Here is a 14,223-nt window from a genome sequence, read left to right on the forward strand (position 1 = left end):
ATTTATGTTATAGTTCAACTGGCCGTTAGTAGAATTTTGTCTCTGGGGCGTGTACTTCTTCCCCTGAAAAAGGTTGACCAATCTTAAGCAGGCAGCAACACACAGGGAGAAAAGAACACACCCTCCTTACTGATCTTTGCTGCTACAAAAGAGAGTTACAGCAGAGCTGAGTTATGTTTCAGTACAAACAATTCCAGCTATTATTTCACAGCAGTCAGTGTGAGAGGAGGGTGAGCGCTGAAAACACTCTTGAAAGGTCCTCTTTAATTAGAAAATCTCATACCATTTTGTGTTTACAGCTCCGATGCAGTCCAATGTGCTAACCCAACCCGTATGTAATCTCATCTTGCTGTCATTACATGGCATCTGTCCCTACTCCATGTCAGTTAGCAAGACATATGGAACGATATGACTGCAAGATCAAACTGCACAGTCCTGGCTTCAAAGGTGGACATATCCTTTAACCTCCTAACTGCCCAATATCTTAAAATGTTCACGTGAGACAATTGTGTTGTGTACTTTCCCTTTATTGTATGCTACCAGAAGACCTTTTGCTGGTTACCACTCACCGTCTTGTACATCTTGTACTGGAGGTTGGACTTGGGGCTGAAAACTTTGTCAGTACCGGAGGAGCCGAGCGGTTTTATGACCTGGGTCAGCAGCAGGAAGTCATTGAACAGAAAACCGTACAATTCCTTGTTACTCTTCGCCTTGTACAGTTTGCCGCTGTGTAGGAACTTGCGCGGCCCCAAGCAGTTGGTCACAGAGTTGAATACTAGTTGCTGTACGGAAAAGAAATACGAGCGAATGATGTCAAATTAAAGAAAAAATTTCAACAGTCCTACATGGGTAGTTAAAACCTCCTAGAAGGGAGCTAGTGGCTCCAAATCGTTCTGCTCTGGTGTCCTGCCTGATGCTGGTAGTGCATGAAAAGCTTTGTGTCTGGCTGGAGGAAGCTTGCTGCAACAGAAGTCTTCTACCCAGTAGAGAAAATCTCCGTAATTGTAAAAGAGAAAAATATAATATGTACATCCAGCCATCTACCTCTGACAGACCCTCGCACTGCACGTGCGCCTGAATCCACTCCAGACGGTCGGAGTTTTCCTTCTCTCGGACGCCCTCGTTGACCTGAGAGCACAGCTCCTCAGCCTTCTCCAGGGCATGCTTCAAGTGGCTGTTATCCGGGTGATTTTCAGGGGTATTTTCTATAATCTAAGTATTAATGGGGCAAAAAAAGTATAAGATATAAAAAAAAACAACAGCAAAATAATAAAAAAAATAAATAAAAAATAATCGCAATGCGTGAGCAAAGCTGCTATAACATAGGCATAGTTATATCTATCCTGGCCAGACCAGAACTGGCGGACAGGACCAGAAAAGGGCCCCTGTACGAGAAGAATATATGGGCTCTCTGCAGCATAATAAGTTGTAAAAATGCAAAACTGCACCTGCTTTGGAGGTATAAATGGGCCCCTTAACTTTGGGACCTTGTGCGACTGCACACGTTGCATGAATGGCATGTCCACCCATGCTAGTTACATCTGGAACCCCAAGAAACAAGGACTTATGGTTCAAATCGGCCACCAGGCATCTTAGGTCTACAAATGGACCACCAGACCTATTACTCTTCAGGCGTCTCGCTGCCATACCCCATATTACTTACGTTTTTGATGATAAGAGGATATCTCGTCACTCTTTGCATAGGTTTGAGAATGAAGCTGGACAGCGGCATTCCCTTACATCGAGGATCCATGGCTAGTCTCTAAGGAGAAAGAAAAACATCCAGTAAAGCTAAAAAAAATAATAAAAAAAAATAATATAGGAGGTTCCCAGCACTGGACATATGGTCGTTCATGGCGGTCAGTGATTTTTATGCATTTACTGTTAATTTTTCTCCTACCAACCTGGAATGGCTGATAACAGAGAACAGTAAAGAAGGCAGGCATTGGAGTGCACTAAAAGACGACACACTTACTTTGACAAACTCCTTGAACTCAGGCACTTCATCGGTTTTCTGTTGAATGAGGGCAGCGCCGTTAAGTTGGCAGCTACAGAAGCGGATGTAGGGCTGCATATGCGGTAACTGGGCTGTCAAGATGTCACCGATCATCTTAACGGGCATCTTCTCACCAGACATCTTTTTCCGAACACGTAATGCCCTAGGAAAGGTCAATTTTTAAAAAGTGCTACTTTTGAGAAAGAAAAATCTAGAGTCTGGTAATACCCAGAATGATTTGTGTAGACCTCAATGGAGCTGTCCTAGTATGTATTATCTGAGCCCTACGACCTCCCACAATCATGAGAACAGCGTGCCAAAGTCAGTGTGAGCATGTGCGACTTCCTGTAGAGGCAGTGACTGCACATGCTCAGTACTGCTCCATCCATACAAGAGACTATGGGCACACCCTGCTCTCTGGATCAGAGGGGGGCTTCATCAGCCAGACCCCTCGGAGATCATACACTTATCATCGATCCTGTGGATTAAGTGAGAAATAAAGGAAGAGGAGTCCACTCCTTCTGGGTTTTAACCACTCACCTCCTAAATTCAAATAGGAAAATGGTAAATCAAACTGGCGGAAAAGGTCAGAAAAGAAACAGTGTCTCAATCAATCCAACACAGCAACTGGATGATACAGGTATAGTGTGCCCCCTAGTGGCCACATTTACATGTAAAATAAATTTAATATAGCTAGCCTCTCAAACGAGTACTGATTGTAGCTAAAAAGGTTCTACAGAGAGGAACAGACTATTACTTAATAAAAATAAAACCTCTTACTTCAGTAGCTTAATATTGCACATGATTAACTCCTTCCAATTGACAAATATCATTGCCACTTCCTTCTCCGTTAGCAGCTCGGACTCCAGTAATGGCTTCTGGAAAGTCTAGGAGACATCATTGAAATCATATCAATATTGGATACAGATAGAGGGAATATGGTTATTTCCAGGGATAGAAAGTTTTATGTCGGGCTAATTATTGGTAGTTAATTCTTGCAGCTCATTAAAAGCAGTCAAATTAATGTGCCCCTGTGAATCATTTCCTGGTTATCATGTGCAGCAGGGCCCGGAGTGTGCAGCAGGGCCCGGAGTGTGCAGCAGGGCCCGGAGTGTGCAGCAAGACTGAAAAGGAAGAGCTGCAGCGGGAAGTAAGAACCAATGGCGAGAAAAGTAGATAGTTTAGGACTTTTTGTAGGTATGTCCGCTATGAAATCCGCCTGAAAAAGCTTTCAGAAAATGCTCCAAAGAAAGAACCTATTCATTTCCATATAAAAACCACTCACTGTTCATATGTTCAGTATTGATGAGCGAATAATTCGGTTTCGGGGGCTCTTAACGAGCAGTTAATGCTCGGATGGGCGCAACTAGAGTATAATAGACGTCAATGGGGAACTCAAGCATTTTTCCTTTAAGATTTCCCAGAAAAATGCTGGCGTTCCCCCATTGACTTCCATTATACTCGAGTACTCAAGTCATTCCCATCCGAGCACCAACTGCTTGTTAAGAACCCCCATGCTATTCGCTTATCACCAATGTTCTGGGTTTCTTTTAACAGATTCAGGTTTAAAAATTGACCAAACAGCTAAAAGAAGCGGCATGTCCATTCTTCAGCCATTTTTAGCTTTCAAGGAGCTCCATACTTCACACCCTGGACACCTTCTTGAGCATCTACCACTTGCAATTTCTTCATTGTTAAAAGGTAGGAAGAAAAAAAAAAAAAAAAAAAAAAAAACAGAAAAGGGTAAGAAAAAAAAAAAATCCAAGTGATGAAAAATGCTTAAAAAAAAAAATACAAAAAATGAGCACCTGTGGTCAAAAATGAAGAATGAAAATTCAGAGAACGACCAAAAAGTAACGATACAAGAGATGGTTTGGGTGTAAAAGAATAAAAAAAAAACGCAGACATGTACTGAAGTGTTGTCACACACTTGATAAAGCCCATATGTAGGGCGAAACGTTGCCTGATGGAATAAAGAAAATTAAAAATACCCCTGGGACGCTGTCCGTGCTTTTTATCTCTGAGATGGTGACCAAGACGATCCCGTGGACGTAGACTTGCAAACAGTCTGTTTTGTTCATGTCCTGAAGTGTGGTCTTCTTGTGCACAAACCCAACCTATTAGTGTACATATAGACAAGCATATTTTTGGCCTTTGTGCTGCCCGTGCACACGAGAGACCAATGGTAGACAATGTTTCAGTGCACTTGAGCAATTTTCTGAACAGATAAAGGTCCATTGGAAAAAAAAATTACAGTATGCATTAATCTGATCTGTCAAACAAATTAGAATAGGGCATGCTCCTACAGACAAAGCCGAATTGTGGACATAACTGGCCTGAATTTTATTTTTTTTTTATACAGCCATAGGAAACCGGAGTTATGTTGGCCAAGCTTTGCCTCAGACAACCACCAAAATTTAGTCTTCCTTAAAGGGAATCTATCAGCAGATTTTAGCCATGTAATTTGTGGACAGCATGCTGCAGGGGTTAAAACACCCCATCAAGGTCCGTGGTGTTGTTTTTAATTGCAAAGTGCTACAAAATATGTTGGCACTATCAAAATAAACTTTGTTTTAGTACCAGTAGATTATCATTGCTTGGACTACATCGCCTGGTGCTGGGTGATAAGTTGACAATTTATAGACACTGCATACAGAAAGCCTGGTGGGGGCGGGGGCAGCTTTCTCAGCTCCGCTGCATTGCTAAATCTAAAAACTTAGTTTACTGGGTGAAGTAGTGGTGACAAAGTGATATATCATTGGATTTAGGATCTCTTTCCCTACATCATGCTGCTCTCTGATGAGGTTGCAAAAACCTGCTGACAGATTCCCTTTAAGAAAAATGAAAAGGGGCAAATACAGTATGTAAAATAAATAGAAACTGAAGAGCGGTGATGGGAAAATCTGGTCTATGAATCTTTACTGGATGTTTCAGCAGATCAGAAAAGTTGCCCCTCCGGATCAACTCACCTCGGTGACCAGCTGGAGATCGTTCACGTAGTTCTCTTCAGTCACTATCAGCTCGTGGATGTAGCCTTGTCTCTTCCTTTCTACAGGACTCAGCATATCCAAAAGATGTAAATCTGCGCACCCTATAAATGGGAACAGAGGAGAAGTGTGTGCACACGTCCCTTACACCGCACAGCGGCGCAATAGTATACCCCATGATCGTTCCATCACATCCTCAATTCACACATGGGGCGATTTGTTGGCAACAAGGATGAATTAATGGCCCCGCCACAATAATCCAATTAGCCGACGAACAAGTGGTTTGCTCATCTGTCGGCTAAACCGCGGTATGTTGAAGCAGGCAGATAATTGGCCCATGAAGAAGCAACAATCTTAAAGACTGTGTACATGGCGGATTTCTTCTAAGGCTGTGTCTCCACGGGAGAATGTAGCTGCGGATTTTTCTGCATCAAAATCCGCAGCTTTCCCGCAAAATCCACACCTTTTCAAAGGTGCGGATTTACCGCGGAATTGCCGCGGATTTGATGCGGATTTTGGTGCGGATTTTTTTTCCCCCCAATTTTAAAGCCAAAATCCGGATGAAAATCTGCAACAATAATTGACATGTTGCAGATTTTACTGGAACAAAATCCGCACGAAATCCGCTGCGGAAAAATCCACAGCATGGGCACAGCATTTCCAAAATGCCATAGAAATGGCTGGGAAGTACCTGTGCTGCAGATTTTCGGGAAATCCGCGGCTTTTCCGCGAGAAATCCGCGGCAAAATCCGCGCATTTTCCGCAGTATGGGCACATAGCCTTAGAATCTTTCCCTCCCCATCCTAGAGAGCATTGCATCCATGGGGGAATACTCTGGCATATCAATTGCACTACTGGTTTGTTTTGCAAATCCCTAGTTCATGCACTTTACGAATGATGCCTCAATTTTGGTCACAGACATGAAATTTTGCCCAGTTCCCCCTGCAGGTTTTTCCCTTCCGTAAATATCAGAACGCCTTTAAATGAGAACCCACGAAAGATTCAAAAATGAAGGGGATGGTGACAAATTCATAATAAAATTGTATTTTTATTTAAATCATTAAAATAACAAACATAAATTTAATATTCATAGAAAATACAAGACTGGGTCAAATTCCCAAAAATATTAGCAGCAGATTAATCAGGTTACAAAGTGCTTAGTGCAATGACCAACCATATATTAATACCAAGTAATTATGTATAACAAAGTGCAGAGTGCAAATGTTTAATAATTAGTTAGATATAAATAAGATATAGATAAAAAGGTATAAAGGGCGCCCCCTAAGGAAAAGATTGCTTGAAACGCGCGTCAGGGTATAGCGGTACACAGGACTTTTGACGACCTTTAAAGGTACATTAATCCCTAATTGATTTATACATTCTATCATTTTATATTTATTAGGCATTATTTGGTATACCTTTTATCTAGATCTTATTTATATATAACTAATTATTACTTAAACATCTGCACTCTGCATCTTGTTATATATAATTAATTGGTATTAATATATGGTTGGTCATTGCACTAAGCACTTTATAACCTGGTAAACCGCTGCTAATATTTTTGGGAATTTGATCCAGTCTTGTATTTTCTATGAATATTAAATATATGTTATTTTAAATTTTATTATGAATTTGTCACCATCCCCTTCATTTTTGAATCTTTCGTGGGTTCTCAGTTAAAGGCTTTTTGATATCTATGAATATTTAATGGTGATATTATACGGAATATTTTGATTATTTCCCCTTCCGTAGCAAATGAATTGTTGCGCTATCCTTGGAGGAGGGATCAGATCAGTAAAGGTCCATCACTCCACACCGCCCTATTCAACCATTACCAGGTCCCTCGGGTGGACGGGGTTCAAAGCGTATGACCCGCTCACACTTCAGCGCTGTACACGGTATAGCGACCACTTCCTGGTGCCGCCGTGACAGATAACGGTCCATATTCAGTGAACAGGAAGTTTGCGTCCAGCCCAGGGACTGCATGGCTCAGTAAACAGAGGATGTACTATTAAGGGTAGAGAGCCTGTATTCTGCTAATCCGCATGTCACTTTTCAAAATCTAGAATCTACATAGATTAAAGCACTACTCCAGGTATTTTTATTGTACCGCTTGAGTGGGGCTTTAAATCTAAGTTCCCTGCCACTCGTACTATACTCACCTGCTACTGTCTTCTTCCGTTATCGCTCCCATATCAGTCTCCTGTGATTTGTGACCTGCAAGCAGTTTCAGTGTTATATGGAGAGTGCCCGAAGCCATAAATCAATGAAAGTCTATGACAGCCTAATTCTAGCTCTCATAGACTTGTTTTGAGATTTTGATTCTATTAAAAGGAAAAAGCACATATAAGATCTTATCATAAATCACACAATACTCACCCCTGTGGTTGTGTGAAACACAACCAACAGAAAAGCATAAGACTAGCAGCTGCAGCCACTGACAAGGATCCAGTCCAAAGAAAAAACAGAGTGGTATTAGGAGATCCGTGCTTACCAGTAAGAAGGTCCAGACTCCAGGACTCCAGGTAAAGGAATATTATCTTTATTCTTCAAGTCACTACACTACGCGTTTCGGGGATATGCGCTTAACCCTTCATCAGGGGTTTAAAAGACCATAAAAAAAGAACTACCGCACACTTATACAAAATCAAAAGACCCGCCCATAAAGAGGGCAGTACGTGTGTGTATATACTATGTGCATGTACCGCCCTCTTGATGGGCGGGTCTTTTGATTTTATATAAGTGTGTGGCAGTTCTTTTTTATGGTCATTTAAACACCTGATGAAGGGGTAAATGCAGATCCCCGAAACGCGTAGTGTGGTGACTGGAAGAATAAAGATATTATTCCCTTACTGGAGTCTGGACCTTCTTATTGGCGAGCGCGGATCTCCTAATACTACTCTGTTTTTAATTTGGACTGTTTGGAGATCTGTTTTTCCAAATCAGAAGTAACTGGCACAAAACTGTGCTGCAAAAACAGATAGGCAAAAAAAAAAGAAAAAAATAAAGCGGACATGCGACTTCCATTTAAAAAGTCACTACAGCACTGAAGGGGAGAAGAAAAAAAAGCAGGAGTGCTGTTTTAAAGATAGAGACCAGTTGATTACTTCCAGGATATGAACACTTTTGCAACCTTTTTTTTTTTTTTAATGTTCTCCAATGCATAAGCAATTTTGCATACAGCCTTGATTAACCAAAATACTATTCTTTTTTTGGGAGGAGTGTACAGATCCCAAGCAGTCCTACATGCACCAGGTTTGGGTCTGATCTTGCGATCAAAAAGGTCTTCACTGCTTCTTGCCGATCTAAGATCTGTGGACGCAGCAGGTAAGCGTCATTCACACATGGTGGGTTGTATGTCCCTGAGATTTCAGAGCTGCATATTGTCTCAAAGATCACAGGGAAGGAAAAGGAGGAGAACCCAAGCTTATCATTGAGGAGCAGGAACTACAGCTTTACAGGGAAGGTCCACCGAGCCCTCAACTCGCACTCACCAGCGGGAACACAAAAAAAAACCAGGAAAAACCTTGAAAACACCTATGATCTGGCAACATAACCAATATAATTACATTTTCTTCCATGACAAAAGATGTACAATGACTTGAGTGTTACATCCATTTAGAAGACCCCCCAAAAAAAGGAAATGCTGCGCTGTAATGGCTTTTCTAAATCAATAGCAGCAGTTTTCCTCTATGGACCGCAGACTGATCTGTGCCATCTCTTAGGTGTCTGCATCTGGTTCCACATAATTTCATTATTGCGGCACTGGAGAACGAGCCCTATGGAGGAGCACGGCCGCTGCACGCTGCTTTCCAGAGCAATAGAAATTAAGCAACGCTAAAGAAGCCCCTTTTTTTGGCACATTCTTATCCACAGTGTAGCTGTAACTGAGGTCGGATGAAGTAAGTTTGAGATGAGAGAATCCAAACCGTAAAGTTCGGCCCAGTGCGAGCCGCTTGCAGTGTTTGGACAGCTCGCACTGGAGGTAACAGCAGCGTGATCCCCCCCCTCCCTTTGTAGATGGCGGGTAACAGCGTGATCCGCCCCCTCCTCCCTTTGTAGATGGCGGGTAACAGTGTGATCCCCCCCCTCCCTTTGTAGATGGCAGGTAACAGCGTGACCCCCCCCCTCCCTTTGTAGATGGCAGGTAACAGCGTGATCCCCCCCCCCTCCCTTTGTAGATGGCGGGTAACAGCGTGACCCCCCCTCCCTTTGTAGATGGCAGGTAACAGCGTGATCCCCCCCCCCCTCCCTTTGTAGATGGCGGGTAAGAGCGTGATTCCCCCCCCCCTCCCTTTTGTAGATGGCGGGTTACAGCGTGATTCCCCCCCCCTCCCTTTGTAGATGGCGGGTAACAGCGTGATTCCCCCCCCAACCCTTTGTAGATGGCGGGTAACAGCGTGACCCCCCCTCCCTTTGTAGATGGCAGGTAACAGCGTGATCCCCCCCCCTCCCTTTGTAGATGGCGGGTAACAGCGTGATTCCCCCCCCTCCCTTTGTAGATGGCGGGTTACAGCGTGATTCCCCCCCCTCCCTTTGTAGATGGCGGGTAACAGCGCGATTCCCCCCCCCCCCCCCCCTTTGTAGATGGCGGGTAACAGCGTTAAATCCCCCCCCTCCCTTTGTAGATGGCGGGTAACAGCGTGATTCCCCCCCCCTCCCTTTGTAGATGGCGGGTAACAGCGTGATCCCCCCCCCCCTCCCTTTGTAGATGGCGGGTTACAGCGTGATTCCCCCCCCTCCCTTTGTAGATGGCGGGTAACAGCGTGATTCCCCCCCCCTCCCTTTGTAGATGGCGGGTAACAGCGTGACCCCCCCTCCCTTTGTAGATGGCAGGTAACAGCGTGATCCCCCCCCCTCCCTTTGTAGATGGCGGGTAACAGCGTGATTCCCCCCCCTCCCTTTGTAGATGGCGGGTTACAGCGTGATTCCCCCCCTCCCTTTATAGATGGCAGGTAACAGCGTGATTCCCCCCCTCCCTTTGTAGATGGCGGGTAACAGCGTTAAATCCCCCCCCCTCCCTTTGTAGATGGCGGGTAACAGTGTGACCCCCCCCCTCCCTTTGTAGATGGCGGGTAACAGCGTGATCTCCCCCCCCTTCCTTTGTAGATGGCGGGTAACAGCGTGATCACCCCCCCCTCCCTTTGTAGATGGCGGGTAACAGCGTGATCCCCCCCCCCCCCCTCCCTTAGTAGATGGCTGGCTGCGTGTAGGTGGAGAGCCAAACTGCCCGATCAGTGACTTCCAATAAGGTCCAGAACCGAACTTTTTCTAAAGTCCGGTTGAACGCGCACTTCAATGGTCCACTCATCTCCAGAGCAGAACATGACTAAGACCTAGCGTCGAAACGTGTAGTTCACACTGAATTCTATACCAGGAGCGGTTATGCTGAATTTTAAGAACTTCTAATAAAATAAAAAAAAATCAAATCAAAAGTCAAATCTTTATTTTTATATAGCGCCAACATATTCCGCAGCGCTGTAATAAAGTGGAATATTTTTACTAAACAGCGCTGGAAATCTCTTTTTGTAATTTACTACTTAGTGGCCAGACCATTCCGTGCGCAGGACATTTATATCTAACAGCAATCAGCTGATCGGTGAGCTGGATTCTTTTTGTTAGGCTGTGTGCGCACGTTGTGTATTTTCATGCGCTTGCGCTGTATTGCACTGCAGCGTAAGCGCATGCGTCCTGCGATCCCAGCACAATCTATGAAGATTGTGCAAATTCCATCCGCACGTTGCGTATTAGAACGCAGCACTTCAGCTACTGCCGAAGCGCTGCATTCTAAAAAGCAACATGTCACTTCTTCCGTGCGCTTTGGATGCTGCTCCAACTTTTAGTCTATGGTGACGGCAACGTCCAGAGCGCGTGAATTCTGCAGGCACACTGCATCCATTACGCAAGTGTTTCTGCAGCGATTTGAAGCGCACATGCACTGCCAAATCGCTGCAGAAATTTCTGCATGAACACTACGCAACATGCGCACATAGCCTTACTCATCACTAAGCTAACCAATTCCAAATAGTATTGGGAATGTCCAAAAACTAACTAACATGAATTTACCAAATCCCTTTAAAAATATCTTTATTCCAAACTAATTATTAAAAACTGCCCAGGTGAACACCCCCACAAATACCAATAAAAGGGGGTGAGGATATCACACAGACAATTATCTCTTTATACAGTAGTTTATGATAGCCGGTAAATTAGGGTGTCATACCCTCCGTTGACAGGTAGGGGTCAGATTCAGTTATTAAAATAGGGTTATCAGGCTGACCTCTCCAGATATAGAGAGAGAATTGTCTCTGATATCCTCACCCCCTTTTATTAGTATTTGTGTATGTGGGTGTTCACCTGGGCAGTTTTTAATAACACGGAATAAAAAATATTTTTAAAGGATTTGGTAAATTAGCGTTAATTAGTTTCTGGACATTCCCAATACTATTTGGAATCGGTAAGCTCATCACTAGTTACCAGTACTGAGCACCCGAGCATGGTAGTGCCCGCTCATCACTAGTTACCAGTATTGAGCACCCGAGCATGGTAGTGCCCGCTCATCACTAGTTACCAGTACTGAGCACCCGAGCATGGTAGTGCCCGCTCATCACTAGTTACCAGTACTGAGCACCCGAGCATGGTAGTGCCCGCTCATCACTAGTTACCAGTACAGAGCACCCGAACATGGTAGTGCCCACTCATCACTAGTTACCAGTACTGAGCACCCGAGCATGGTAGTGCCCGCTCATCACTAGTTACCAGTACTGAGCACCCGAGCATGGTAGTGCCCGCTCATCACTAGTTACCAGTACTGAGCACCCGAGCATGGTAGTGCCCGCTCATCACTAGTTACCAGTACTGAGCACCCGAGCATGGTAGTGCTCGCTCATCACTAGTTACCAGTACTGAGCACCCGAGCATGGTAGTGCTCGCTCATCACTAGTTACCAGTACTGAGCACCCGAGCATGGTAGTGCCCGCTCATCACTAGTTACCAGTACTGAGCACCCGAGCATGGTAGTGCCCGCTCATCACTAGTTACCAGTACTGAGCACCTGAGCATGGTAGTGCCCGCTCATCACTAGTTACCAGTACTGAGCACCCGAGCATGGTAGTGCCCGCTCATCACTAGTTACCAGTACAGAGCACCCGAGCATGGTAGTGCCCGCTCATCACTAGTTACCAGTACAGAGCACCCGAGCATGGTAGTGCCCGCTCATCACTAGTTACAAGTACTGAGCACCCGAGCATGGTAGTGCCCGCTCATCACTAGTTACGAGTACTGAGCACACAAGCATGGTAGTGCCCGCTCATCACTAGTTACGAGTACTGAGCACACGAGCATGGTAGTGCCCGCTCATCACTAGTTACGAGTACTGAGCACCTGAGCATGGTAGTGCCCGCTCATCACTAGTTACGAGTACAGAGCACACGAGCATGGTAGTGCCCGCTCATCACTAGTTACGAGTACTGAGCACACGAGCATGGTAGTGCCCGCTCATCACTAGTTATGAGTACTGAGCACACAAGCATGGTAGTGCCCGCTCATCACTAGTTACGAGTACAGAGCACACGAGCATGGTAGTTAGAGTTGAGCGAGTATCTATTCGTACTCACTATACGCATAACGAGTACTGTCTAATACTCACAAATTCATTCCGAATAGTGTGTGCAATGCAAGGCAATGGGAAATACTTGCAATGTAATGAGTAACCTGAATTCTGCACTATTCGCTCCTAGCACAAATAGTACGACATTCGGGTTACTCGTTACTTTGCGAGATTTTCCCCATTGACTTGCATTGCACACGCTATTCGGAATGAACATGTGAGTATTAGACAGTACTCGTTAGGAGTATAGCGATTAAGAATAGTTACCGTATTTTTCGGCGTATAAGACAACTTTTTTAACCACTGAAAATATTCTCAAATGTCGGAGGTCATCTTATACGGCGGGTGTTGTCTTATAGAGCGTATAATTAGCCCTCCCCATCTCCAAGACTATCAGAGCAAAGCATTCAACTGCAGTAAAGCGCTGACCGCAGCGGCAGCGGCCCTGTGTATTGGACGTGATCATGAAGGGGTCTATGTGCCTGCAGTGAAGCCATGATGGCAGCCTGCAGCAGCGGCTCCGTGCACCACATGAGATCACTGAGGTCTGTGTGCCTTCGGTCTGGAAGAAACACCTGAGCACACCGTGAGAACAGAGGACAGGTGAGAATAATTTTTATTGTGTGTAAACAATGATAGGGAACAAGAAGGTGACCAGTAGGAGGACATTACTATAGCATGGGGCACATTACTGCAGGGAACATTGCTAAACAAAGTTTTGTTTTATATTTTTCCAACATGCAAGTTCTTCTAACTGATCAATACTGGTGCAGCAGTTAGCCTTTAAAGTCAAGGGGCTGTTTTTTGCATGGGTCTCATGAAAGCATTCAGTTATTCTAGATTCCGTTTTTCAGAGGGAAAAAAGAAAAAAAAAAAAAAGTGATGAAAACTCGGACAATTCATGAAAGTACAAAGCATTTATGTGAATAAGTTCTGCATATTTTTTTTTTTTTTTAGCAAGTACAAATACATAATGAAACATTCATTTTCTTTTGAGATTTCACATTTTATTCTATATTCTTTATAGCGCAGGGTCTGAGGTTTGAAAAACGTCTGCAGGTTCCTACACAGCAGCCACTTGTGAAAAAAGTCAAAAGGACTTCCGACTTCTACAGGAGACTGGTTTGGGCTGCTTTCACACATCCGATTTTCACCGTGCGGCACAATCCGGTAAAAAAATGGAAAGAACGGTTTATTGACGCCGGATCCGTTCTTTCCCCCCTATACTTGTATTAGCGCCGGATTGTGCAGCATGGGCTTGCGTTGCATCAGGCTTTTGCCGGATCCGGCGGCCGGATGGAACGCTGCTGTCAGCGTTTTTTGTCTCCGGCAAAAAAACCCCCAAAAAAATGGCGCCGGATCACCGTGCAGCGTGAATTTCAATGAAAGCCTATGGGCGCTGGATCCGTCATCATCCGGCATATGACGGAATCAAACGACGGATCCAGTTTTTTGAACTGCACATGCTCAGTAGCAAGTAAAAAAAACCCCGAAAGGAACGCATGGAAAAAAGAGAATTTTGTTACCGTAAATTCTTTTTCTTGTAGTTCCGTCATGGGAGACCCAGACCATGGGTGTATAGCTACTGCCTCCGGAGGACACACAAAGTACTACACTCAAAACGTGTA

The 14,223-nt window shown here is 44.5% G+C and overlaps 1 protein-coding gene across 1 annotated transcript in view; it reads right to left on the reverse strand.

Annotated features, from left to right (window-relative positions):
* Positions 1-14,223, reverse strand: part of ITSN1 (intersectin 1) — a 287,902-nt gene that overhangs the window by 9,248 nt on the left and 264,431 nt on the right. The window contains exons 29-34 of the mRNA XM_075335003.1: positions 4,966-5,087; positions 2,777-2,883; positions 1,976-2,159; positions 1,664-1,762; positions 1,045-1,212; positions 570-782 (exon numbers count right to left, since the gene is read on the reverse strand). Coding sequence (XP_075191118.1) covers positions 570-782; positions 1,045-1,212; positions 1,664-1,762; positions 1,976-2,159; positions 2,777-2,883; positions 4,966-5,087 — 893 coding nt within the window. The remainder of the gene's footprint in view (positions 1-569; positions 783-1,044; positions 1,213-1,663; positions 1,763-1,975; positions 2,160-2,776; positions 2,884-4,965; positions 5,088-14,223) is intronic.

Source organism: Anomaloglossus baeobatrachus, chromosome 2 (assembly GCF_048569485.1).
Source record: "Anomaloglossus baeobatrachus isolate aAnoBae1 chromosome 2, aAnoBae1.hap1, whole genome shotgun sequence".
Taxonomy (NCBI): Eukaryota; Metazoa; Chordata; class Amphibia; order Anura; family Aromobatidae; genus Anomaloglossus; species Anomaloglossus baeobatrachus.